General features: G+C 35.6%; 4 protein-coding genes across 11 annotated transcripts; 1 reads left to right on the plus strand and 3 right to left on the minus strand.

The window, feature by feature from the left end:
• Positions 1–153: 153 nt before the first annotated feature.
• Positions 154–3,749, minus strand: LOC101262665 (uncharacterized). 7 transcript variants are annotated; one of them, XM_069292923.1, is made up of 4 exons: positions 3,486–3,749; positions 952–1,534; positions 438–702; positions 154–325 (listed from the first exon to the last, which is right to left on the minus strand). In XM_069292923.1, the coding sequence occupies exons 2-4, from the start codon at positions 1,519–1,521 to the stop codon at positions 321–323; spliced, it is 840 nt and encodes a 279-aa protein (XP_069149024.1). In that variant the 5' UTR covers positions 1,522–1,534; positions 3,486–3,749; the 3' UTR covers positions 154–320. The 7 variants fall into 7 exon arrangements, with proteins under 7 accessions (XP_069149024.1, XP_069149025.1, XP_019067370.1 ...); XM_069292924.1 differs by lacking the exon at positions 3,486–3,749 and adding an exon at positions 3,036–3,224; XM_019211825.3 differs by having other exon boundaries at positions 438–1,534; positions 3,486–3,747.
• Positions 3,750–6,704: 2,955 nt separating this feature from the next.
• MSI1 (WD-40 repeat-containing protein MSI1) lies at positions 6,705–11,627 on the minus strand. Its single transcript, NM_001247073.2, has 6 exons — positions 11,141–11,627; positions 9,612–9,938; positions 9,020–9,172; positions 8,372–8,496; positions 8,141–8,236; positions 6,705–7,212 (listed from the first exon to the last, which is right to left on the minus strand). Exons 1-6 carry the CDS (start codon positions 11,483–11,485, stop codon positions 6,984–6,986), a joined length of 1,275 nt encoding a protein of 424 aa, NP_001234002.1. The 5' UTR covers positions 11,486–11,627; the 3' UTR covers positions 6,705–6,983.
• Positions 11,628–14,472: 2,845 nt separating this feature from the next.
• Positions 14,473–17,207, plus strand: LOC138340767 (kinetochore protein NDC80 homolog). 2 transcript variants are annotated; one of them, XM_069292925.1, is made up of 2 exons: positions 14,473–15,442; positions 16,831–17,207. In XM_069292925.1, the coding sequence occupies exon 1, from the start codon at positions 15,016–15,018 to the stop codon at positions 15,412–15,414; it is 399 nt and encodes a 132-aa protein (XP_069149026.1). In that variant the 5' UTR covers positions 14,473–15,015; the 3' UTR covers positions 15,415–15,442; positions 16,831–17,207. The 2 variants fall into 2 exon arrangements, with proteins under 2 accessions (XP_069149026.1, XP_069149027.1); XM_069292926.1 differs by lacking the exon at positions 16,831–17,207 and adding an exon at positions 16,575–16,711 and having other exon boundaries at positions 14,873–15,442.
• Positions 17,208–17,536: 329 nt separating this feature from the next.
• Positions 17,537–24,569, minus strand: LOC101263165 (mitogen-activated protein kinase kinase kinase 1-like). The gene is made up of 9 exons (XM_004230475.5): positions 23,118–24,569; positions 22,621–22,699; positions 22,477–22,539; positions 22,063–22,220; positions 20,922–20,994; positions 20,652–20,711; positions 19,555–19,665; positions 18,642–18,856; positions 17,537–18,063 (listed from the first exon to the last, which is right to left on the minus strand). The coding sequence occupies exons 1-8, from the start codon at positions 24,377–24,379 to the stop codon at positions 18,665–18,667; spliced, it is 1,998 nt and encodes a 665-aa protein (XP_004230523.1). The 5' UTR covers positions 24,380–24,569; the 3' UTR covers positions 17,537–18,063; positions 18,642–18,664.
• Between the last annotated feature and the right edge of the window lie 1,086 nt (positions 24,570–25,655).

Below are 25,655 nucleotides of genomic sequence, written 5' to 3' on the forward strand. Positions count from 1 at the left end.
TATTTTTATTATGTGAAACAAGGAAAACTATCTTCTGTTTTTGCTGTCCAGGCAGACGACTCTCAAGGCCCAATCTCCTTAACATGTCCACGATTCAAGTTTCAACACCAGATGTAAATAACATTCATACAAGTTGAAATGTTGAACAAGATATGAAAAATGTACATCAGAAATTGCATTAATTAATACAAGAATTGACAGATAAATGTTCAAAAGACAGAAAAAGGAAATTACAAACTACAAATCACAGTGAAACTGAACTTTCTTCAAGTGCCCGCCAATTTTTCTGAGCCATCCTACAATCTACCATGTATCAAACATCAATCTGAGGCAGATGTGCATGAGAATGTTAGAGCACAGTTAAATCCTAGACTAAGACCTATAATTATTTCTTTTTTCACAATTTCAAACATACACAAATTACATCTATCTCCGACCTGCATTGGCCTCTCTACGTCTTCGTCTCCTCCCAGACCGACCCAAGAGGACTCTACCTTCACGACGAAGCCGCCCAACTAGTGACATACCACTATCATCATTATCACCCCCACTATTCTCACTGTCATCATCAGAGTACTCAAAACCACCAATTGGGAGGTTTCGGTCAACTCCACCAGCACCTATATCCAAAGTGTCACTTATCTCCCTCTCGTGCCGCCTCATAACCCGATTTGACCCAATATTCCCTGCTGAACCAAAAGCCTGCAAAAACAGAAACACATTCATCAAGTTGCGATCGATGCCCATTCCAAAACCTTCATTCTCATTCATCATCTCATTCGCATCAAAACCCTCTTCATCATCTGAATCAAAACCATAATGACTTCCTTCTATCACATAATCACCAAAAACCACAGCCCCTGGCATAGAAGAAGTTATAGTGCTGATAACATCATCCCTCTCTCGTTCCCTCTCAAGCCTTGTCCATTTTTGTTCAAGAAGAGGATCTACCTCACGTGGTCTAGCACAGGGGTGCTCTGCCTTAACATGTTTTCGTATCTCCTTGTAGCTTCCAACAAACGAGCAATCATCCTGCATGCAGCTACGCTTCTTCAAATTTAGATACTCTCTTGCAGGTTCAACCACAGTCCATCCCTTCACCTGGCCTCTACATAGTGGGCAAGCAACTTCTGAGACCTCGCTTTTCTCAGAAGGCCAAGTAGAAAATGGTTCAGCAGTTGGAGGATCAGTAGCACCCTGCACGGGTTGATTATTATCTGGCAGTATTGCTTTAGTGTAGGCTTTCTTGTACTGATCGAGGCAGTTTGAATAGCGCAAGCTAGTTCCACACATGTAGGGGCGGCAACCTTTGTCATGAGAGGAACACAGGAGAAGCACAGCATTATGGGGATATTCCATGCATACAGAACATGTTGCATCTTCCCAGTCTTTCTTCTCAAAGATTTTAGAGCATTTCTTTTGGTGAACAAGTTCAGAATGGTCAGCAGATGGCAAAGGGTATGGGGTGGCCCTGCATCGTCGAGAACCATTCCTACGTCGTCCTGTGGTCCCTTTCGCCATTTTCTAAACAGATCTGCATGAATAGAACATCAATAATTTAGCATGATTGCACTAAATTAGAAAGAGAGAGTGACTGCATCCGTTATCTGAGGATCAGTAAGGAAATAAAAGTAGGATAGACCTTTCACGAGAGAGTAACAGAGGAAATAATAGGGGTGTTAGCTCCATCACTGAACTGCAGGATAAAGAGCACTACGCTAATAGAGAGATCATGCAGTCTGATAATTCAATACTACATCATACCAGTCAACTATGACCTCAATCCCAAAGTAGTTGGACTTAGCTATATGAACACTTTAAATCAATTAAGCTTTATCTGAAGCTAATATTCAGAGCATAGTCAAATTTCACAATGACTTGATTACCGAAAATAAAGTTCTATGAATTAAATCTAGTCAAAAGCAACTTAGACTTATCTTCTAGAATTCTGAGTCAGCATAACTGGGTATATGGCCATACTATGTTGGTAGGTAAAAATACTTGACATGCATTCAGACCAACTACATGAGAATGATTAGAGGCATCAGGAAAGTAACCCCTGGGTCTATTCTCCCTAATAAAAAAACTAGGGATGGCAAATACATTTCATTGAATTTGATCACAGAAGAGTGAAGATAAGGAAAAAGCTTAGGAAATGAAATAAAGCAACCCAGCTGCTACTGTCCTTCCTTCCCTGCCATCCTATTCTGTTCCTTTTTACTTTATGCTCAGGAGTCATCAACTTAAAATTCTCAAATTCCACCCTCAAAAAAAAAAGTGTAGTGAAGGATTCAAACCAAGTCAAGACCAAAGAAAATAACATCTCCATGCCAAAAAGACAAAACAGAAGACAGACCGGAGAACACCCATTCGCATCAGGAAGACAAATACAGACTTTTCCAACATGCGCATAAAGTCAATCCAACTCAAGGAGGAATAGTCTCTAAAGGTATATTATCCCACACACACCACCATCACCACCACATGAGTTATGGGAGGAACTCCCTTGTCAACAATTCCTTAAAGCCACAGATCTGATAATAAGTGAACTGCCACCCCACCCCACCCCCCAAAATTCTAGCTCAAACGCCAAAAAATACACTCATTAACTAGTCTGATCAATTGAATTATAACAATGATAATCAGACTATCATAAAAAGTAAGGCCAGATGAGGAGGAGAAAATGAAGAATTCAGAACTGGGGAATCCAGGCACTGTTAAAAGCCATGGAAACACCTCTTATCACAATCAAATAGAAGATCAGACCACACAATCACATTGTACCAATGACAAGACGTTACCCATACACATAAAGATCAAATTTTGCATTAGCTTAGACAGAATCCTCTTAGGCAATTGTAATTCAGATGAATGAACAACCAACTTGACCTCCATTGTTTCCCCAGAAAAATCAATCAACAACCCAGTTGAGAAAAACACCTCACAATAACAGATACCCAAACACCAAGAATGAAGACATACCCACCTACAAGCTAAATTGATCAAAAAACGAAAAGGCTAATACTCATACCCACCTTGAGTTTCGAGCAAATCTGGATCCAAAAATGATTATTGTGAGCAGCAAAAAGGTACACGCTAACTATATATGCACACACCGCGATAGAGTTCAACTCCCACCTATCTACCTACTACTTAAGCAAAGATAGGTTCAGAAAATGCATCTAATACACGAAACAACGTGCCCCAGCAGAACAAAATCACGCGAGAATACAGATAACAAAACGAATAAATTAATAGCAATAATTCAAAAGCTCAGTACAGCAAACAATTATTTAAATAACATAAAAACAAAGCCAAGCACATGACTCTCCTTGACCTTTTCTAATCACCTCCATCAATCTCAGATTCACCACTAATTTTATCCAATTATCAAATCCATCGATTGTCCCATTATCCCCTTATATCCCACAATCACCAAACCTCCAAAAATTCATAAAAATAAGCAAAAAATACATCATTCTTACCGGTAAAAAAAATCCCAATTGATTAAAACTGGAGTACGAATGAATAGGCAACAAAAAGGACGCTTAAAGGTGAAAGAAAGAGAGATAAAGCTAGGGTTTTCTCGTAAAAAGGAGAGAGATCTGTGAGAGAATTTCACTTTTAGAGCGCGGGCATTGAAAAATGATATAGAAAAAATTTGGGGATTTTGGATTTGGAGGAGAGAGAAAGTAAAAAAAGCGAAAAAGAAGGGGAAATGGTAGAGAGAGAAAATTCATGGGATTCGTGGAGTCATTTCTACGCTACTCTTTTTCTCCTCTCGACGGCAGTTAGGTGGCGGTTTCACTCGCGCCTTCGGAAACTGATATTCACGCGACTATTATTTTCTATACATGTGATTTATATCTTTTTTTATGATAGCTTCCTAATTATTTTTTTTATTTTCTTGTAAAATATTAAATGATTTTTAAAAAAAAAAACATTGATGAGGAAAAAAATTAAAATTAAAATAATTAAAAATAAAATGAAATAATTAAAAAGAATACAAATATTCACAATTTCAAAACGTTAAGTGTGAAATTGCAACAGACGAAAAATGATCATCATAATCATTAATAACGATGGCGATTTTGTCACCTATAACCATTAATAATGATAAACCAAATAATTGGACTTTGTTGAAAAATAACACAAAGAGATATTAAATGAAATTATTAAACTCCGTGTTTGTCTTTTTTATATGATTTTTCACTTTAGTAGTTTTGAATCAAATTATATTTTTTAAAAAAATATTTTAAAATTTATAATTTAAAATAAATGATAAAAAAATTTATTGATAAAATAAAAATATATTATCCTTTTTAATATCAACTAAATAAATTATATAAATTGAGATAGAAGAAATACGTAATTGCTTGAGAGTGAAGGCCACGCATGATGACTGGTTAGATGATTGGTATTGCCATTAGTTTGAGACGTGAGGTGTTTCATCAAACATTGGGAATCGTGACTACTAGGCTAGATGACACGTCAGCTTTAATTTTCCGGAGGTACTAAAGCATATTTTTATTTTAATGTTTTTTGATAAAAAAAAATTCAGATGAAATTAATAATTTTAAATAGCAATATAGCAATACTGAGTAATGATTTTTGAGTAGCGTTTGTACAAAGACAAATAAGAAACATTAAAATATGTCCATGTAATTTAAGCTTGTACGAGAAAATCATTTCTTTATTATACATTATTCATTTCACAAAATTATAAAATAATTTAGTTTTGTCGTATGGCTATAAAATGATAATGCAAGATGTTGTGGTGTAATAGTGGAAGATGATATATTTTTCCAACAAAGAAATTCATAATAGAAAAATAAAAATTTAAAACCTCCATTTTTCAATTTTTTTTTCGAAAGACTAATGGAAATGTATTTTGAAACCAAAAGGCTCATTCCATATTTTTTATATATATATATGGGGTAATTTCAAAAATATTGGGTTAAAATGTTAAAACTAATTATTAACCTTTTTTATGATTTATAATATTATGTCTTTACCTATGTATTTGACGATTATTTCATCATCAAATAGAAAGCCAGTCTATTTTGTTCACCTCCTCTCTTTTTTTCCAACTTGGGCACAATATGTCAAAACATTAACATCAAAAACTAGGTTAATCATATAATATACTTAATTCAATAAAATTTTGGTGTAATCCTTTGCTTTTTACTATTATCTTCTTTTGGTTTAATCATTCGATATTCAAGACCTATCGATTTAATTAATTTATATATTGAGTAAAGTTCACTTAGAACAAGTTTTTTTGATAAAAATTTTAATTAAAAGAAAAATCTCTATCAAATCTCATTTCTTATTTTATTTTGTTTTATTTGTGTCTTATCAACTAGGCAATTCTAGTCCCAAGTTCCAGCTATTATAGAAAAAAAATTCAATTAAAATTAATTATAAATATAGATTGATCAAAACATTATGGAAGAGTTGAGAGATATAAAGGAAAAATAGAGTCTAGAACTCTAGAGTTTTCCTACTTGAGTAGGATTATTTATTACCATCTCATGGGCAAGTTGTATAGCCATATATACTATTGCTCAGATAATATTTGTTCATTAATTTCGGATCAAACTTTTTAAAATCAATCTTTCAATATTTGTTGGATTATGAAATTTGATTTTCTTTTAAATTCAATCTTTAAATATTATCAGATCAGATTTTGAAATTTCTACTCATAGAATTTAAGATTTTATTCAAGTAACATGCATGCATAAAAATAACTTTAAATTTCAAAAATTATAAGTCCAATAACTCATTTTATTACGAAAATTGATGGTTGAATGTTGCTGAATTGAGAATATAATTTTACCTAATATCTGATACACATCCACAGTGACAACATACTTACCACACGTATAATTTAGTTTAGCTCAACTATATAAATTATTAATTTACAAGTAATACTTAATGAGGTGGATCACGTACGCTTTACATTGCGTAATTAAAAAGAATTATACTTTATTAGGTTTTGCGAGATTTATTTATTTTTCAGTAATTACCTTACGAAATTGTACATGTACATATATGTCGATCCGAGAATAGTAATGATCAAAAAAAATAATTTAAGATTTAATCGACTGTATATGCAATGCATAAAGAAATATCACGAAATATACAAGTAGCATTTACCATAAGATTATTTTTTATTATCTTTAATTCATCCTTAATTTAATGTCTCACTAATTAATAGAGATTAATACTAAATAAATTGGTATGGATAAAAATCTCTTTTGATTTGTTAAAATAGACAAGTTAATAAAAGAAAGGAAGAAATATTGACAAAGTTATCTCGATTTTGAGATGATATAAACGAATCAATCTACATTTTATTTCGATATTATTGTTCCTTGTCCCAATACCAAACGAAAGATCATTTTTTTGGCTAAACAGATAGGGTTGGCAGTGCTCCATCTTTTGTGGGTTAATCTGTTAACTGTCTCTCACGTGAAACTATTGCAGGTTTACAGAATGAGGGACTGGAATAGATCACCACCACCCCCTATATTAAAGCATACAATTAAGCTCACATGCCCATGTTAGTAGCCTAGCCTGTCACAATCCTATTCTTTATGAGAATAAAGTTACATCATCAACTCATATGAACTTTGCTTTCATCTTTAAGCAATCACAGCCAACTATGGAGGAAAAAAAGAAATAGAATCTAGAAAAGTATAAAGCTGGCCAAATCATTTGCCAATTGGGAAAAAAGCAACTATGGGCTCAATATTTTCTCATCTAAATACAAAAATGAAATGTTAAAAGAGAAAAACAAAGTTGTTAAAGTAACAGTCATAGATATCATCACAGTAGTAGAGAAGCTCAGTTCAAAAGGAAAAATCGAAAAGAAAAAATAACGCAACAATGTGGGGGAGTAGAGGGGCAAATAGAACAAGCATCTTTTTAGCCTCTCCTAGTTGATGTTACAATACCCTCCTAAGGGCTATATTAGTATCCTAAGGGCCTTTGGGGGCATCATCTCCAGGCAGGTCATCTTCATCATGGTAGATGTTTTCAGCCATCTGCCAGATTTGTAGTATATTATCCTCGGCAACACTAGCAACGACCCAATCTTCACATGGGTTCCATGAGAAGTCTGAAATTTTACTTGTGTGGCCACCATGAATAAAGAGCAACTCTGGTGGTCCATCTTCCGCATCTTCTGGAGTTTGTTCCTCGTCGATCCTAAATCAAATTTTAAAAAAGTGAAATCTCAGGTTTACTGCAGCCTGCAGATCTTAAAGGGAACATTATATATAAAACCTCTAGTGATTTCTGTGAATCATCTAAAATAAATCCCATGTAACGCCAGATGTGGCATTCAAGCGTAGATGTTAAATGTATCACTGAGCAGAAATGGCCTTTTTTGACACAAGAAAATATCACTGGTTAAAACTGAAGTTCCTTTTAAAGTACATGATTTCAAATCCTTAACGCAATGATATCTCTAATGTCAAAGTCCAACTTCAATACACAAGTTGTCACAAAGGAGAAACAATGGATTGATACCACCAAAACAATTCAGTGAATAAGTGCAATCCCAGATACTGAGACTTGGATCAGAAACTCAGATTCGGACCACATGATAATATAATTGTACATCTGGATTATCATGTGCACAAATCAACATGGAACTTCAATTCTACACATGCCAAAACTCAGTAGAGCATATGACGTAGTCATTTTCACATGCTAGGACAATTCAGTACAATATTGACTCGAGCACACAACAGAATGAGCCTATTTCAGAGTTCCAAATCACATGTTGAGTGAGATGACAAAGTTGCAACCTATAAAGGAAGTGCCAAAATACTAATCTAGGACTAAAAGGTGTTTTTCCAAATAAATGGGCAGTAGCAAACAATGAAATGGGATAGTTTTCTAAGGAGTACAGGGATTGACGCCATGTGGGAGAAGAGGGAAGGAATAGAGATGATAGATCACAACTCTAGGTGAACTATAGCTGGCAAGATAAGGCAGGTGTTAACTTATAGATGGAATAATTAAAATTCAAAACATCAAAGAGCAAGATAGAATAAAAGCACCCACTGGACCGACAGAACATTCACTCTGATATTATGAAAATACTAGTAAGGATAGTTGGAAGAGTAACCTGCTGAGATCCCAAACCATGAGTCTCCTACCAAGGCAACAAGAAGCTAAAATGGTTTCATTCTTTGGATTCCACCCAACCTGGAAAACTTCCTCCCTGCAGAAAAGTTGCAAGGAAATTAATGATAAGCAACTGTAAATACAGATGAACAAGCTTCTATTATACTATTTAACACGAATGATGACGGAGCCAACATTTTCCTCAAAAGTATATGTAAGGAAGACATCTTACTTGTGACAATCCAAAGTATGAAGTGCAGTAGAAATCTTGCGTAGATCAAATAATTTAACTGTCTTGTCTGTAGACCCCGTTGCTACAACCCATTCATTAAAGGGGTTGAAAGCTAAGCAGTTAACCTGATCAAAAGAGAAAGGAGGTCAATCATGTACAATCATCAACACAAGACTGCTTGTTCACAAAAAATCTAGATAACTGCATTCAGAAATGTTTTTCATAATAGGCCATGTGCAGTAATGATCATCCTTCTATGATATTGTACATTTAATAATCAGCAGAGAGTATGGAAGGCAGGATCTTCTCCTTAAACCATTTAAAACGAAACAGAAATTCATCCAGACATGAGCATCACATTATAGTTTACACACACAGCAATCACTTGTTTGCACATCCAATAATGTAAACCCACGAAAATGAAAAGAAAAAAAAGTACAGGTAAAAATTGGGAAACACTAATTCTAGTTTCAAGAAAAACTATAATTATTTTGTAAGCACAAGATCCTCACATTTCTGTGCAAGAAAATCAAAAGACTGCCAACAATGTTAAGAAGACATATCTGAGTGGTTCTTACACCAGTCAAAAGGGAAGCATTATTAACTACATAAACGTGGAAAAGTCCAGCTAAGAAGTCTAAGCCGCACCTCACTTTGATGTGCAACTACAGATTGTATAGGCTTGGTCACTGATGGAGTTCGCAGATCCCATACGTGCAAATACTGATCATCCCCAACAGAGCCAAATAAATACTCATGCCTCAGATGCCAAGCTACATCCTCAACAACACCTTCATGAACCTACACATTTTAAATATTAGAATAAACCAACAACAGCTGACAAAAGCTTAATGAGAAAATAATACGAGAGACAAGATTCTTGTCCATGCTAGGTAGACTGAAGCTTCAGACAGCAAATAGTAGAGAAGATGATACCAAAAATATCCTTTGAGACAAAAGTTGGGACACTATTGAAGTTACAGTTTAACTTTGTAACATGATATTAATAAAGAGAACTCATGCTATTCTGCTTCGCTTGATCTTTTTTTACTTCGAGGTGCCTGGGGGTGTTTGCTGGAAGGGAAAGCATACAAGTTCTTCTCCAATTATCAATTATGGTTATTTGCACAAGATAAAACTACAAGTAGTAAGTGGGTGCAACAAATTGATAATCTATGCAGTGTAACATGGCAATATCTATCCTCTGCAGACTCGTCAGAAAAAAAAACACGAGGCAAACCTTAAATATCTGCATAGCCTCTAGAGCCTTATTTTTGGGAGTGGCATTAATGTCCCATAAACATATATGTGAGTCATCTGAACCACTCAATAGATGACCCTGCTTAAATTGACTCCAAGACAAACCATACCCCTCTGTACTGTGGCCTCTTAACCTCAAATCTGGATTGCATGCACCATCTAGAGGAGGCTTAGATGGATGTTTACTGTAGTCAAAAACATATACTTCAGCACTAACTGTCTTAGTTGCAATGATAAATGGGTTTTGGGGCATATATCGAGCCCGATTAACCTCTCCATCGTGATTTATTTGCTGGATTATTTGTACCTGAAAGAGAAATATTTATCATTATACATAAGCCACTCAATGTTGAAACAGAGACAAGAAATTCACTCTGATATTATGGGAAATAATAGTACAGCAAAAAGATATCAGAGTAAGGCCTTCAAGTGATAATTGGAACTGACAGACCATTTTTAAAACCTTTTTAGAGAATAAGATTTTACAGTTCCATGCCCTCATCATAAATAGAAGAATTCATTATCAATTTATCACTGACTCTATGTGGATAGTACCTTTGATATCTGTGACATCAATCTACACTAAAAGGTGATAGTCATAAGTGGTATTCTCATAAGCTTTTTAAAGTTCTAGCTGACTATTCAAAACTTCATCAGTTTTCTCCTGCAGCAATGTTGCTTCCAATCATCTTCACATTCAAATGAGTGGAGCAACTAAACCATTAGTTTTAGAACGCTAGCCGAATCAGGAAGCATTGGCTTTGTTACAACCCATTTCACCTAAGCTACCAGCAAATCACTACTGATTTGGGGTCCAAGCATCATTATTCATATATGATATAAAAGCCTCAAGTGCCCTTTATGAAGAGAACCTTTCAACAATATCAGGACAGAGAAAGAAGCAGAGGAATAATAAAAACTACAACAACGCATAAAATTTCAATAAGAAAATGTCAGTCAAAGAGTTCACTCTGCCCAAAGGGATTGACCTATTAGGTGCCCTTATTTGGTGTGGTGGTGGGTCAGAAAATGGTGCACTAATTATGCTAGGCCCCCTTTTTTCCCCTTTGGTGAATTTTTGATGAAATATTAACTGTACCTTGAGCAAAATCCATGAATGAACTGACAACTTCCAATTCACAACTCCCTAGTACCTACGCTGCAAAGGAGAAAACTTTGAGCCAACGGTCTATTGTAAACAACCTCTCGAACTCCACAAGGTAGGAGTAAGTCTGTGTACACACTACCCTCTGGGACTACACTGGTTACTTGTTATAGTGTTGTTAATAAACTTTAAACCATTTACTATATAACATAATCCCAAAGCTATCAAAATTCAAGAGATTCTTAAACAGGCTGCCCTAGAACAACTAAACTCTAGTACAAAACAAGTAAATCTCAGACGTTAACACTGAAATTAGCCAGAAAAATGTAGTAAAATAAAACATCCAGAAAATGAAAACCCATATAAAACAGCCAAACAAGGCATAAAACAGAATAGATTCAAACCTTGCCATTGGCACAACCAAATCCGCCAAATTCAGACCGATCATCATCATAGTGGCGGGCATCATTCTCAGCATCCTCAAGAGGCAGCTGAACCTGAGCAAGCATGAGATAGTTAGGCTCATTTTCCGATGTATGAGTCCCCAAAATCATCTTCTGAACGGAATAATCCTTTCCCGACGGCTCTTCCCGGTCCGGTAACCATTCGACGGTGAGCGAAGGCCATTCAAGCGCGTGAGTAATAACCAGATCGTAAAGAAAAGGAGTATTCTTCTTCCAAATCTTGTACTCCTCGTTTATCAGCCTCTCCTCAATTTCACCCCGCATCTCATCTTCGTCTTTCCCCATTAAACAATTTCAAGAATTGCCTTAAGATTTTTCTTCTTCTGTTTTGAGTGCGTGAGGGTTTGGGTTTTGTGGAGTTTGGGGATTTTTACGAGGGTTTGTAGAGAATTGGAGGGAACGGTATTTTTCAGTGAATTTTCTTTTTCTTTTTTTCTTTTTTTTTGCGGGATATGTGCAAAGCTAAAAGGGTTTTATATTGCGACGACATTGGGCTGTGTGACCCGAATTACGAATCGGTTGGATGTGCAGGTATCTTTACATAAATAGCCGCCAAATTTATCCTCTAGCCCCATTAAATATAAACTATTTTTACTTTGTTAACTACTCCCTCTATCACTATTTACTTATTCATGTGACCACATATTCTTTTATATCTATTCCTATTTACTTGTCTATTTTAACAAATCAAGAAAGGACAATAATTTTTTTTCCTAATATGTCCTTATTTAATTTTAAAAAATTTCTAGTATTAAAGGATCCTACAATTAATAATTAGTACCGATATAAGTTATTTCTTTTCTTGAATGGTATAATAATTCTGAAATAACTTATCCATGGACAAAATGACTAATTGACAAAAATATCCCTTTAAACACTTTTTATATATTACTTCTCACATTCATGAAGGGTGTTCTCGTACACATATATGTTGTTTAGAAGATTTATTATTTTGAATACAACAAACCAAATAGTCAATAAAAAATATTCTTAGCATAACTTATTTCATCATAATTAATTCCATCAAATATGAATTCAAACCAAACGAGTCACAATATTATCGAGAAATTTCTTGTAATTCTATTTTTTTTTGTTATATATTGCACTTGGATTATCATATTACTTTGTCATAGATGCTTGTGTTTTTAGTATGAATTTTCTTGTTTGCTTTAATATTTTTTCTTGATTCCTTTATTTTGAATGTTTCCCTTTTTATTATGATTAGTAAGGTTTGATAATTGAGTGGAGAGTATAAAAACAAAACTTTATTTTATTTAATATGAGTAGAATTTGTATACATATTTACCTTTTAATATTCTGTAAAAATACGTTAAATATGTTATTGTAAGATAAATATATCATAAAATTTATTTGGTAATCTACTAAAAATGAAAATGAAAATATATTATACCTTAATTGTATGTTCAGAGTGGACCTATATACCAAGAGCAATAAAATTATGAATAAGAATATCCAAGATAAGGACAGAGTAACCTCTTGTGATAGGAAGAAAGTAACTCTGAGATGATCTAAACGTATGAATAAGAGATGTGCATATGCTGCACTGAGGAGATATGAGAGGTTAGTTATAGTAGATTCGAGAAGCAGTAGAATAGGCAGAAGAAGTATTCAGAGAGCTAATCAGTCACGACACAAAATAACTTCTAATTACCAAGAATACTATCTTAAACATGAGGGCGTGGAGGACACTCAATGGGGTAAAAGGTTAACAAACAATGGATGTTGATGTTTGTTGTCGTATTATTTGTAATAATATAGTTTTTGCTTTTGATATCTATCATTGTTTGTTGTTTATTACGTTTCGATTATCATACGATTCTTAACTTCTTATTCCTTCTCTTGTAGGTTTTACATTGATTCCCTTATTAGTTGCTAAATAATCTTCATGATTTTTTTCATCTTCTTTTATTCAAAAAAAATAAATTACTACACTTGAGTTGATAATCTTTCAAAAGCAATTTTTCTAACTCTACGAGATAGTCATAAAATCTACTATTCCAGTTATTAAATATTAATTTAAGGAAAAAGGGCCAAAATACCCTCAACTTTGTGTTATTGGTTGATTATACCCTTATCGTTAAAGTAGAGTTATTTTTATCCCCTACTGTTACTATTTTCACCAGTTTTACCCCTTAACTGGATGGAAAATCCAAATCAACTAAAATTACCCAATTTCAATTGTATGACCTGATTTTCTCATTTTAATAAGAGCCCGACCCATTTACCAAATTTAAAACCCAAATCAAGCTCCAACGACCCAAAAATCCCATTCATTTTCTCCTTTTTTCCGACGAAACACCACCGAAACAACCTCCAAACGACCAATTGAAACCACCACTCAAAAGCCACCAAACCCAGGATCAACACCAAACAGAAAACATTAACAACAAACCCATTTTTCTCTACTTTCTGGTGCCAATACAAGACCTTTCGTCTCAATTTTCTGACAGTTCTAAGCTGAAACAACATTAAACAAATCACCCACCATCGGAATCATTCAAACAGTTGCGAAACCGTTCTAAAACAACTCTCAAACACCATCCTTTCCATGCCAAAATCTGATAGTAAAACCACATTTCAGCCCACCAAAACTCAGACCTCCATCACCCAAGCTAAAATAACCAGCAAATGATCACCAGACTATCGTTCTCCAACCTCCAAACAACCAACAAACAGAACCCCCACCGGAAAACAACTGAAAGCACCGTTAATAAATTAAACCAACAACATAATTAAGCGAGCATCAAGGCTGGAAAACAACAGCCACAAATTGATAGAAATGAGATCCAAAAATTAAAGTTGGAACGTAGGGATTGGTAGCAAATCTGATCACATATTTTAGTAACATGTGTTTCAACAGAAAAGAGATGGAGAAATTAAAAAAATGTGTTTAGGATTTTAATTTGATATAATGAATCAAGTTCGATTAAAAGAGAAAATCGGGTCATTCAATTGTAATTTTAGTTTATTTAGTTTTTTCATCCAATTAAGGGATAAAAATGATGAAAATAGTAACGGTAACGGTAAAAATAACTTCACTTTAACGATGAGAACATAATCAACTAATAAAACAAAGTTGAGGGGCATTTTTGACAATTTTCTCTTTATTTAATACCATTTGTATGATTTTAAAAAAAAAACAAACCCGCATATATCATAATTCTAGTTGATTTTGGCGCGCTGTTCAAAATTCGCCCAATGAAGGAACCCTATTTTTCAATTGCAAAGCGGGAACTCAAAAACCTTTCACTATCCAGATCAACAGCAGCATCTTCCACAATTTCCGTCAATAAGATGCGCCGGATGCCGCCGTGTGAACCCAGCAGTGTCGGATCGTCTACATCCTCCTCCAACTTCGGCAATATCTCTCCACCGGCGTCCGTGATTCCGATACAAGCTTTGCCGGTAGTCGCCCTTCATCTAAACCCTTAAATTTATCCTCTCTCGTTTTGGATTTTCCTCATTAGATTCGCAAAAAACTAGAAGACAATCTCCAAAGCCTAATGAAATCCTTAAATTTCCCAGTGATATTGGACAACTCTGCATTACGCGCCCCTGGGACACCTCATTATTGAGCTAGTCTATACACAGCAATTCACCGTCTTTGTTCAGTTGTGTAAATTTGATAATCACGGCCTGAGTTCTGCTCAACCACCTGCTTCGGAGAATAAGGAGTTGAGCAACGCTATTGAGAGTTATTTGCATTACCTCAGGGGAAAAAGATGATCAAGTGGACGAATTGGATCATCAATTTAAGCAGGAGTTGGAACAAGAAAGGGAGCGGTTAATTGAGAATGAGAATGTTTTGGAGGGATGTGAAGGCTCAAGAGGAGAAGTTGGAGGCAATGGAGACAGGTCCATCAAAGGAAAACGTGTTGGAGAATGAGAAGAGTGCATTGGAGGAAGATGTAAAGAAATTCCATGCCATGATTGAACAGTTAGAAGGGCATATGATGGCGATGGAGAAAGGCTTGGAGACTATGGTTGCAGAGAAGGAGATGATTTGTGTTGAGAACGAGGAGTTGAAGAATAGGGTGGAGGATCAAGCGAATAATGCCAGGGATGCAGAGAGGATGAAAAGGGAGGTCCTGACTTTGGAAAGGGATATTGAGAACCAGAGGAATAGATGGGAGGAGAAGGCGTGGACCTCGACTCTGCAGCTAGGAATGACTACAAGAATCTGGAGGAGCTGATGCTCAAGTGCAACCAATCTTTAAGGAGGTATAGTCTCATACTCTTTCTTATTGTTAATTGTTGTTTGGAAGAACAATGACTTTACTTCCATTTGACATTACGAGATTTAAGTTTCCATTAATCCAAGGTTTGTTGTTCTTTAGGCTAGGATTTGTTGTATTGCCATGCTAGTTTAGTTGGACCAAATAGAGCTGTAAGAGTATGAGTAATAAGACAAGGATGGAAGGATATTCTATTGTATTGTCCACCTCAGTTGATTGCTTGCAAGTAGCATTCAGTTAATAGTCATAGCTCCCATTATATCAAGTTGGCACTCAGCCTCTATGCATATTGAATTCTCAGCAGATAATTTAGATGACTTCCAAGGGAAATTCAAGTTTTCTACATAGACGATTTTTCAATTGAGCTTCTTAAGAGTTTTACTCCTTCAATTACACTTCATGTAACACTGTTGAAATTTCGAGAGTCAACCAAGTTTTTCTTTGACCGAAATTTTGTTATATGCCTTTTAAGTTGTTAATAATTGTGAATTACTATTACATTTTACGAAGTTACCAAATATATAAATTTTATTTTTAAAAAACTTAAGAACTTCTACGTCCAAATTCAAGATCAGGGTTTAGAAGTTTGGGTCTCGAAATTCCAATTGTGCCACATAAATTGGGACAATAGCAATTGAAGTTACAGTAGGGATTGACTTATCGTGTCTCATCAGCTGAGTTTTCTGTTCTCTTTATTTAGCGTATTAAATAGTCAATCAGTCTTATCAGAGCCTCTTTGCTTTAACCATGCAATTTTAGTGTTTTTTTTACCTCTTGCATGCATGTGAGTCTTTACACAAGTGAGAATTTTTGGCCTTTCAACGTCTGGATTTGAGAATGAATAAGGTACTTGTTACCCTTATTGGCAAATTAAGACGTTGAGGTCTATCAGCTTGATCAATGTCTTCTGTTAATTCATTCGTGATGTATAAAGGTGTCTCTGAGACCCATCTTGCTTGGTTTATTAATCCTTCAACATGATTTTACAAGGTCGAGACACCAAAGAAGTTTTGTTCGCAGATAAACACAAGGCCATAAATTTAGTGTAATCGCTATAACTTATAACAGCCTTGAAGCCTAACATGATTATAAGCAAAACCTTTTATGATTGATGTCAGTTGGACTTGGTAAAGAAGGAAAAACAGGATTTTACATTTAGCTATGCAACAAAAGCCAGAAAGATAGTTTTGAGAAAGTTGAAACAGAAACTGGGAATTTGGGTCAGGTTGACAGGGAGGCGGTGGACTTCTCAAAGGTAAGTCTTTTTGCAATGAGTCAGAATTATATTGTAATGCATGACTTCTAAATGTCGATGAATGTTAATTTGTGGGGTGTTCTTATATGTATAATCCTGATTCTCATTGGCTATCAAAGGCCAAACTGCAGGAAACAATAGCACAGAGTGAAGCAGAGCTGCAAATATGTGCTCGTGAATTCTTTGCCACTGTTCATAAGGTTTCAAAATATAATGAGTTTATCTCATCAAAAACTGCCGTGATGAAGAAATCTCATAGCACGTTTACTGGATACTAAAGTCTATATCAGTAACAGTCATAGCTAATAACATGATTATTTGTTTTACTAGTTGTGCAACAATTCATTGTGCACATTGTATTCTCATTAATGAAGAAACTTACAAGTATTCTCTGGCTGCCTGCTCAATAGTAAATATGCAGGTAAGCCTTTGTACAAATTCAGAATTGAATATGTTCAAGGTTGTTGGATTATCAGCGCACCTATTTAGTCGTGAATATCTTGCCGTCCACAGTTAAAGCTTTATTCTGCTATGTTTAGATTTTTTTAGCATACCATGCCTTCCAAATGTATGAACTATAACCAGTGATTTGAAAACCTGATCTTTTGCATCTTATTATAGTTCCAGGCCAATAATGCCTGCCGCTCAAATTCTGATGGAGTATGAAAGCCACAATTTAGCAAATAACTGAACTGGACAATGCTTCCATCATACCAGGATTCTCAGGTATCTTGGCAAACACATCACATAAGGTCAACTATGAATTTTAACAGTACATCACATATTACACATTTAACATAACAGGGGAAAACAGCAAAAGAAGCATTTCCAACTGTGCAATCATTGTCCTTTGTGTACCAAGCAATATCATTTATCTTGTATATACAATTTTCTTTATAATATAATGATATTTTCACTAACAATTTACTTTTTATCTTGGATAGACAGAGCACAACCAGGCACAAGTGCAATGTCTGAACTTTGTTGTTCAATCTTACTAACAACTTACACATGACCATTCAGCATTTAACTGCTCACCTCCAAATATTTGCAATTCAGTTGACAGACTTCTTAGATGCAACACAAACCAATCCCCTGTACAAGCATCTCATTTGAAATTGATCCTTGACTTGCACGGTCCTCAAAGCATCAGATGAGTACTTGCAGACAGGGGCGGGGCCACATTGGGTCCAGACCCGAATACCCTCGGCAACAAATACACGATATATATAAAGTAATTTTTTTGTATTTCTGTAGATGCATATATTTTGAACCCCTCAATAACAAATAAAAATAGATGGTTTGATGGTAAGACCACTGATTGTTATGCTGCACGCCCCACGTTTGAATCCCTGTAACAACATTTATTTAATTTTTCTTTATAGTATCACTTTTTATTTTTGTTTTAAAAAATCAGTGCTGTTTTTCAAGCATTTTTTATTTTAAAAACGTGCCAAAAGAATGGTTTACACATTTATATTTTTATTTTTCGAACCTCCTGAAAGAAAATCCTGGGTCCGCCACTGCTTGCAGACCCATTTTCTTTTTGAGAAAGCAAGAGCATGAAGACTTAAAGAGTACACTGTAGCAAATTGCATACCATGTCAATGCTAGCATGAATTCTAGGCAGGTTTAAAAAGAACTAACTAAATACAAGAGAAGCATATAATAGACCTTGAAATTCCCCCTTAACAATGAACGAATACTGATGACTTGTGAGGTTGATATAGCTTAAAACAAAAACATTTCTCTCAAGGGAAGTTTAACTCAATAGTCTCTTACAAGCTTATTCTATAGAGAAGTCAGTTTTTTTAATGCTACCAAAAGCCATTTCATATCCCCTCCCACACAAGACTTTCTTCCTGAATTTGTGGGAAGGAGGACAAACTATAGAACTCCCTATACCTTGACAGATGCAGATGGTATTTACCTCAGTACAATTGACAGCAGAATTTATGGCGCTAAAGGACCTGAGAAATTTGACAGCGGCTTCATAACGAATGGATGTTCTAGTAGCTCAGCTGCAGTTGGTCGATCATTTGGATTAACTCGCAAACAGCTTTTTATGAAATCCTGAGCTTCTGTCGATAAGGTATCTGGTATAGGAGGAGGTTCACCTCTGCCTATCCTGAACAGTGCTTGCATCTGTCCCACAAAACAATGATAAGATCTTAACATGTGAATACCCTTAAAACCTGAGGAAAACTAGAGCTTCTCTAAGCCATAAACCATGTTTTTTTTTCTCTATTTGTCTAGTCATGAAGTTCCATTATTTGCGCAAAAAGAAACTAGATTATTCAGGACTTATATTGTTGTAATTATCAGTGTGCTTACTAGTACTATTACTAAGTAGACTTCTTCCAAGAATATAAAAGACTTAAAACTGGTTATGCAATATTATGCAACAACAGTTACCTCTGATGTGTAGATCAGCTACAGGCCTACACCTTAAAGCTTAAGGAAGATCTATTACAATTGAAGTGAGAAATAGATACTAAAAGACACCCGCCCATGCTCATAGAAGAATATTTTCAGGAAAATTTACAGTGGCTGTTAAAAGAGAACATAAATTAAGGTACAAGCAGTTGTCAACTACTAGATCATGAATGTAAATTTCTTGAAACTTATATGTTCTCACTAAGCCTTTGCATTTGAGTTCATAATAATCTCCTATTTCACTTTAGACTACATATTTTAGATGATTCATACATTAAACAAGCAAGAGATCAATTGTAGACTCTGGTGAAGTCATTCTCATACTCCCACTCAAGCAAAACATACATCATAAAGTTAAGTGGTTGCAATTTCCATAGAGAAAATTCAATGATTGAGATATAACATACCCCTTCCAAGTGAGAATAAGGAATTTGTCCAGTTAACATCTCTAAGACAGTGCAACCCAAACTCCATATATCAGCAGGAGTACCATATCCATTGCTCTTCCTATTAACAACCTGAAATAGCTCCAAGACAAATTTATGAGCCAGGCTGTAAATATCTTGAAACCATTTAATCTTTTTCTATCTTGCTAAAACTCAACAATAAGAAAACGATGCAAATAGATTATGGCAAAGAGTAAATATGATCACCTGGAAATCATTCAAAATATGGAAAACTGAATGGGTTGAAGTAAATGACAATTTCCTAGGCAGGATTAACCAGAGGTATCCTGCTTCTACCAACAGACAGTTGCTTCAGCAAAGATATGTGGAACTCTACTCCTAAATTGTTAATTGTATCTCATGAGCTACATAAATTGCACAAGCAACTTCATCTAAGCTATTGCAACATCTATCAACACTTAACAAATCCTTAGCAGTATAGGCATGTATAATGTGCATTATCTTTCTTTTCCCAAACCTAAGCCTCCATAGCAAATTACTCAATAGCTCCTCGTTAAAATGTTTATCAAAAATTAATTGGATCAATAACATATGTCAATACAGCATGAAATTAGAAAGGAAAAGAAACCCCTGAGTGAGACTATACAGCAGCAACAATGCCTCAATCGCAAGCTAATTGGGTCATCTATGTGAATCCTCACCAACCATGTCGTTCCAATTATACCCGTAGCAATCCACCGTATGAAAAATCAGGTTATCTAGCACCAAATGTTCTCAACAATTTCTGTTCTTTGCCAAACAAATCGCTATCAAAACTAGAAGATTCCTATTGAACTAAACCTTACAAAAAATTGGTAATTCCTATTATGGATCTTTTTTCTTATGTGCCATATTTTGCACCAAGTCTGCATAGAAGTGAGGCCCCAATTTTTTTATTTCTTTTTAAAAACACTGACTGAAAGATTGTATCCACTTGTTTTTCCATGACTTTTAACCACCTACAGGCATCAAAAATCTATGGTCTGTGGGTTTTGGGGGTTCAGAGAGTAGGAATTATAGACTTCCAAGTTCGAAAAACTGTGATGCCGAAGACAAACCTCTGGGGCCATCCAGAATGCAGTTCCTTTGCAAGACTTGATGTTATTCATTTGCGTTGCCTGTAAAGAAATTATCAAGTTACAAGACGAGAAGTAGTAATTTGAGCGGAAGGACAAATTATTATGTGTTGTAATGAACCAGGGTGAATAGAATTACTGGAACTGATTTAAACAATTCATATAGCCAACCCCAGCTAGTTTCAGATTAAGTTAGTTGATTGATATAAGACCAATAAAAGGAAAAAACTACAGATTGCATAACTATCTCACCTTTGCCAGTCCAAAATCTGCAAGCTTCACTGAACCATTAGCATCCACCAATATATTGGCACACTTAATGTCCCTTCAAGTAGAGCATAAACAAGTGTTTTAGAAAGAAGAAGTTTCCATGACATCATATAAAAAATGTATTCAGAGACTTCCCATATTCTCTATGAAGTCATACAGATATTATAGTGTAATAGAAAAGTTGCTTGGCCACTCTGCCTATGCAAAGGATAATATGACTGACTAACAGCTAACTGATCATCTTTTCCCCTAGCACCATTTATTTGACAACTCCTAATTAGAGTTCTTTGCAGATACAGAGAACAAACCTTTCCGTAAACAGCAAGGACCATATTTTAATGAGCTCATATAGGCACATCACATACACCTTCCAAGAGTTATCCAATGAGACCACTCCATGAGCATATTGATTCGGTCCTTGTCCAACCAGATTGAAAAAGGTAAGGAGTTCCCTCCATGATTTTATTTTTTACATTTATATTTCTCATATATTTAATTACTCCCTCAATTTCAATTTGTTTGCCTTGTTTGAATTGACACGAGTTTATAAAAAATGGGAAGGACTTTTATATCTGGCCCTTTAATCTTATAGATTTAAAAATGCCATGTAGAAAGTTAGATTTAGTGCCCGAAAAAGAGAAGAGGCTTTTTTAAAACAGACTAAAAAGGAAAGTAAGACAAACAAATTGAAACGGAATGAGTATTTTTCTATTTGAATTGTATATTTATTATGTTGAGAAAAGCAGTCTTAACCATTCGATGTTCAAATCTAGAGACAGCATTTCATTCAAATGCCTTAATGCCAACTAATGGTGCCTTAATGAAGATGCAAAAGATATTGTGCACAATTTAGCCTTTTCACATGCACATAGCAAGAGATTTGAAGTTCGATGATACCAAAGCAAGATATTTCTTAGCAAGGAAATGCTCACGGACTACACACTCAGAATCAAATCAATTTCTTTAGAACATGGCACGATGGCAACTAAATGGTCTTCTAGTGATGGAGAGATAAGTTCCACATGCAGACGATGTCAACAAATCAAGATATTGCTCCCATTGATTGCAAGAGAAGACAAATAATAACCACAACTCAGCAAGATAGAGAGAACATATGTATCACCTGTGCATCACTTCTCTGGAATGAAGATAATGCAACCCACTCAAGATTTGCCTGGTGTAATCTGAAACATGGGAATCACGCAAGCGATACTTGCGATAGACACTAGCAAGTGAACCTTTTGTAACAAGCTCAAGAAAGATATACAGTTTGCTCTCGTCCTGAAGATAGAAAAACATTGTGCATTTGTAAGTAAGGATGAGAACAATAATTCTCTTGAGTTTGCAGTTCTGTCATCAGATCTCCATCTAGTCAATGATGTTACCAATTAAAAGACCCAAAGAGATTCGTCTTTTCAAAATATCTAATAGTAGTACTTTTGTCCATGTGTACAGCACAATTGAACAATAATTTCACAAATTACACAACAAAGAGGAAGTATGCAGAAGATGCACACTCCAGATTATGATAGCATACCTTGTTTGTGCCATGATAGCGAACTATGTTTCTATGTCGAAAACGACTTAGAAGAGAAATTTCCTGCACAAAGAAACAAGGTGTAAGGAGAATAAGGGAGAAACAAAATCCAAAAAACTAAGCAGTGAAATGGCCAACTAATACCTGTTCAAGTTGAAGAAGGCTTTGTTGGTTTCCTGGGTCAATCAACGAAACTTCTTTGACGGCAAAAAAGAATCCATCACTGCACGCAGCAGAACAAGGAAAGAATCTTAAGAAAAGAAACATATTTTTCTACTAGAAAAAGATACACACACATAAGATGAGTACAACATTCTTTCTGCAGGCCTCTATAGGAGTATTAAGGAGCATGGTGAGATAGATAACATCAAATATTGCACTAGCTAGTCGCTCGACCTTAGCTGCCGCCACCACTACCCCATCCTCACACACATGTATATATATAGATACACATATTTGTATCGGTGCCTCTGTGTCTACATATAAAATTTATATATATATATAAAAGGAATGCAGGCAAGGAGTCTGTCTGAAAATGCAAGGAATCAAGAAATGCAAAAGAACAAAGGACAGACCAAAGAATCCATATTTACTTGGTATCAATATCATAGTCTGGATTGATGTAAAATGTAATCACTTACTCGGTAAAGCCTTCATACACTGTCCCAAATGATCCACTCCCAAGAAAGTCGCCCTTCTGCCAAGATTTTATACTGGGGGAACCATTTGGAGAAACAGAAGGTAAAGGCTTTGAAATCAATGCATATGAATCATTACTCTGTGACTTAGAGCTCATCTCCGATATAACGTCATTGGATTCACCGGTGGGTGACTTGGAGCTTGTCTTTGATATCAGGCTGTAAGAATCATCAAAAGGTGACTTCGAACTTTCAGCAGCATCTATTACAGCCTGCTCGAGTGGCTTTTCACAGGCTCCATCATTTTCTGCCCTCAAGACTGAGGAGTTGTTATCTCTATCAGTGGACATTTCCGAAGAAGATTCTGATACTTGTGAAGCATTTCTTACAAAATCTTCACTACGCTCTTCGTTCTTAGCAATCTCTTCTACTTGCTCGTTCACAAGTATGTCATCAGAAGTGCTCTCATCATGTAACGGTGAAACCATATCTTCATCATCGGCAGGACCAAAACTTTTGATAAAATCCCAAGCAGATGTGAAATCGTCCACATCTGTCGGAGGAGCCAGCCTTGGTGGTCTGAAACCCTTAATTCCACATTTCACATCCGTTGGCAAATTATCGTCCACTGATTCACTAACCCTAACCTTAATCAAATTTTCAGGTGATGAATATAATAAGTGCTTCAATTTACCGCCAACAATACCCCTAGCACCATTTCTAACCTCATCAGCAGTCTCAAGCTCATCCTCAGAACCGAAACAGTCAGAGTGAGAGCATTCCGTCTCTACATCCGATTCACTAATCGTCACCTCATTCACATTTTCAGGCAAATTATTTAACCGGCTGTTCGATTCAGCGTCAACTGTAACCCTAACAACAGTTGTAACACTATCAGGCAGTTCATTCGCGTCGTCAAGCTTAGTATCAGAGTCACGGCGGTCATCCGAAAACCTGGTGCTGCGCAATCTGTCAGAACGAGAGCAATGTTTTCTAGCTTCCCACGCAGCTACCGGAATCGCAAAGTCTTCAGGAGAAAGCCCTAGCGAGCGGCAAATAGTGTCGAATTCACCAGCAGCACCGTCGATTCTGAAACTTGTCCGGTCAGGTACAGGATAAAGGTCAAGCGACCTAGTCCGGTGAGCAGGTTGATCTATTAACGACGACGGCGAAGACGGAACCGACTGTGAAGCGTCGTAATCAACGTTTTTTAGGGCATTTGTCCGGTCAAGTCGAGGCCTTAACTTCTTCTGCTTCCCATACATCCCTCAATTTTCAGTTTTCACACATAGAGATGGTGAGAAAGATAGAGACTTTAATTTTTACCTGAGAAAAAAAGAAGAGGAATTCAGAAGAGACGGCGGTGACTGCATTTGTCAAAACAGTGGATTTGATTGCTATTTGTCATTTCTTGCTCTTCGTTCAACTTTCTTTTTGGTTTGTTTTAAGTGATGTGCGGAACGAAAAATAATTCAACAATCATCACACGGTGCCACGTAAGCAGTTTCAATAATATCATCTTTCCGAGCTTTGTCCATTTTTACTTGTTCAATATATTTCTTACTTTTTTGTTTGTTCATTTTAATGTTTTACTTATTAATTTTGGTAAATCAAGAAAAGAATAATATGTTTTTTTGTAGCGATCATTTCCAAGAGTTCCTAGGTTATACAAAATATATATGCCTATGTGCAAGTGTAATCTTCCTTAAGGCTTTCAAAATCTCCATCTTCAATGATCAACTTCAAGCGTCCTCAAACAATCCCTATGATAGAAACGATTATCGCTAAACATATAACTTAGTGGTGTAAAACTATAGATTTGAAGCCCTCAGATTCACCAACTTATCATTCTCAAGTCAAGGGCAGCATAATTGAAACAAAATCAGTAAATCGAATAAACAATATACAACGAGTATCAACTTGGATATTTAAAGATTCAAATGTCAATAACGCTCATAGCACATTTTTTCAAGAGGTTCATTAGCAAGACCCGCCCAATATATACATCACGTCGTCACACCAAGCACGAACAGGTATCAAGAAGGATCGACACCCCGTATCAAGAAGGCTCAAAGCCCAATAATCAAAAGAACCAAGAACCATATAAAAAATAGTTTTCTCATTCATACTTAAAATGGATAACTCCCATACTTAAGACAAACTAAAAATCCAAAGTAAAGATAGCAAATGATCTGAATCAAGAGGCATACCAATAGTGACAAAGTCCCAACCACAAAAAGGACAACGTCCCAACAAGAGTGTCAAGTGCTCAAATAATCCGTACAAGTGAGCGAGTTACACAAGAGTCTTTAACGTCTTAAATGACAACAACACGATAATGCAAAGTGGCAAGAGGTAACCAAGGTACCAAGATAATCTTTCAGATGTACCAACAGTTAAAAATAGTATAAGTATAAGATTATACACAAACCTCACTTCTTTAGACAAAAAACAGTCCAACACCACTTCAAGAGTTCAAACCATAGACCTACCAACGTACGAAAGTCCTCATCTTGTTCATGAGTATATACAACCTTAAGA

This window comes from Solanum lycopersicum, chromosome 1, assembly GCF_036512215.1.
Source record: "Solanum lycopersicum chromosome 1, SLM_r2.1".
Lineage (NCBI taxonomy): Eukaryota > Viridiplantae > Streptophyta > Magnoliopsida > Solanales > Solanaceae > Solanum > Solanum lycopersicum.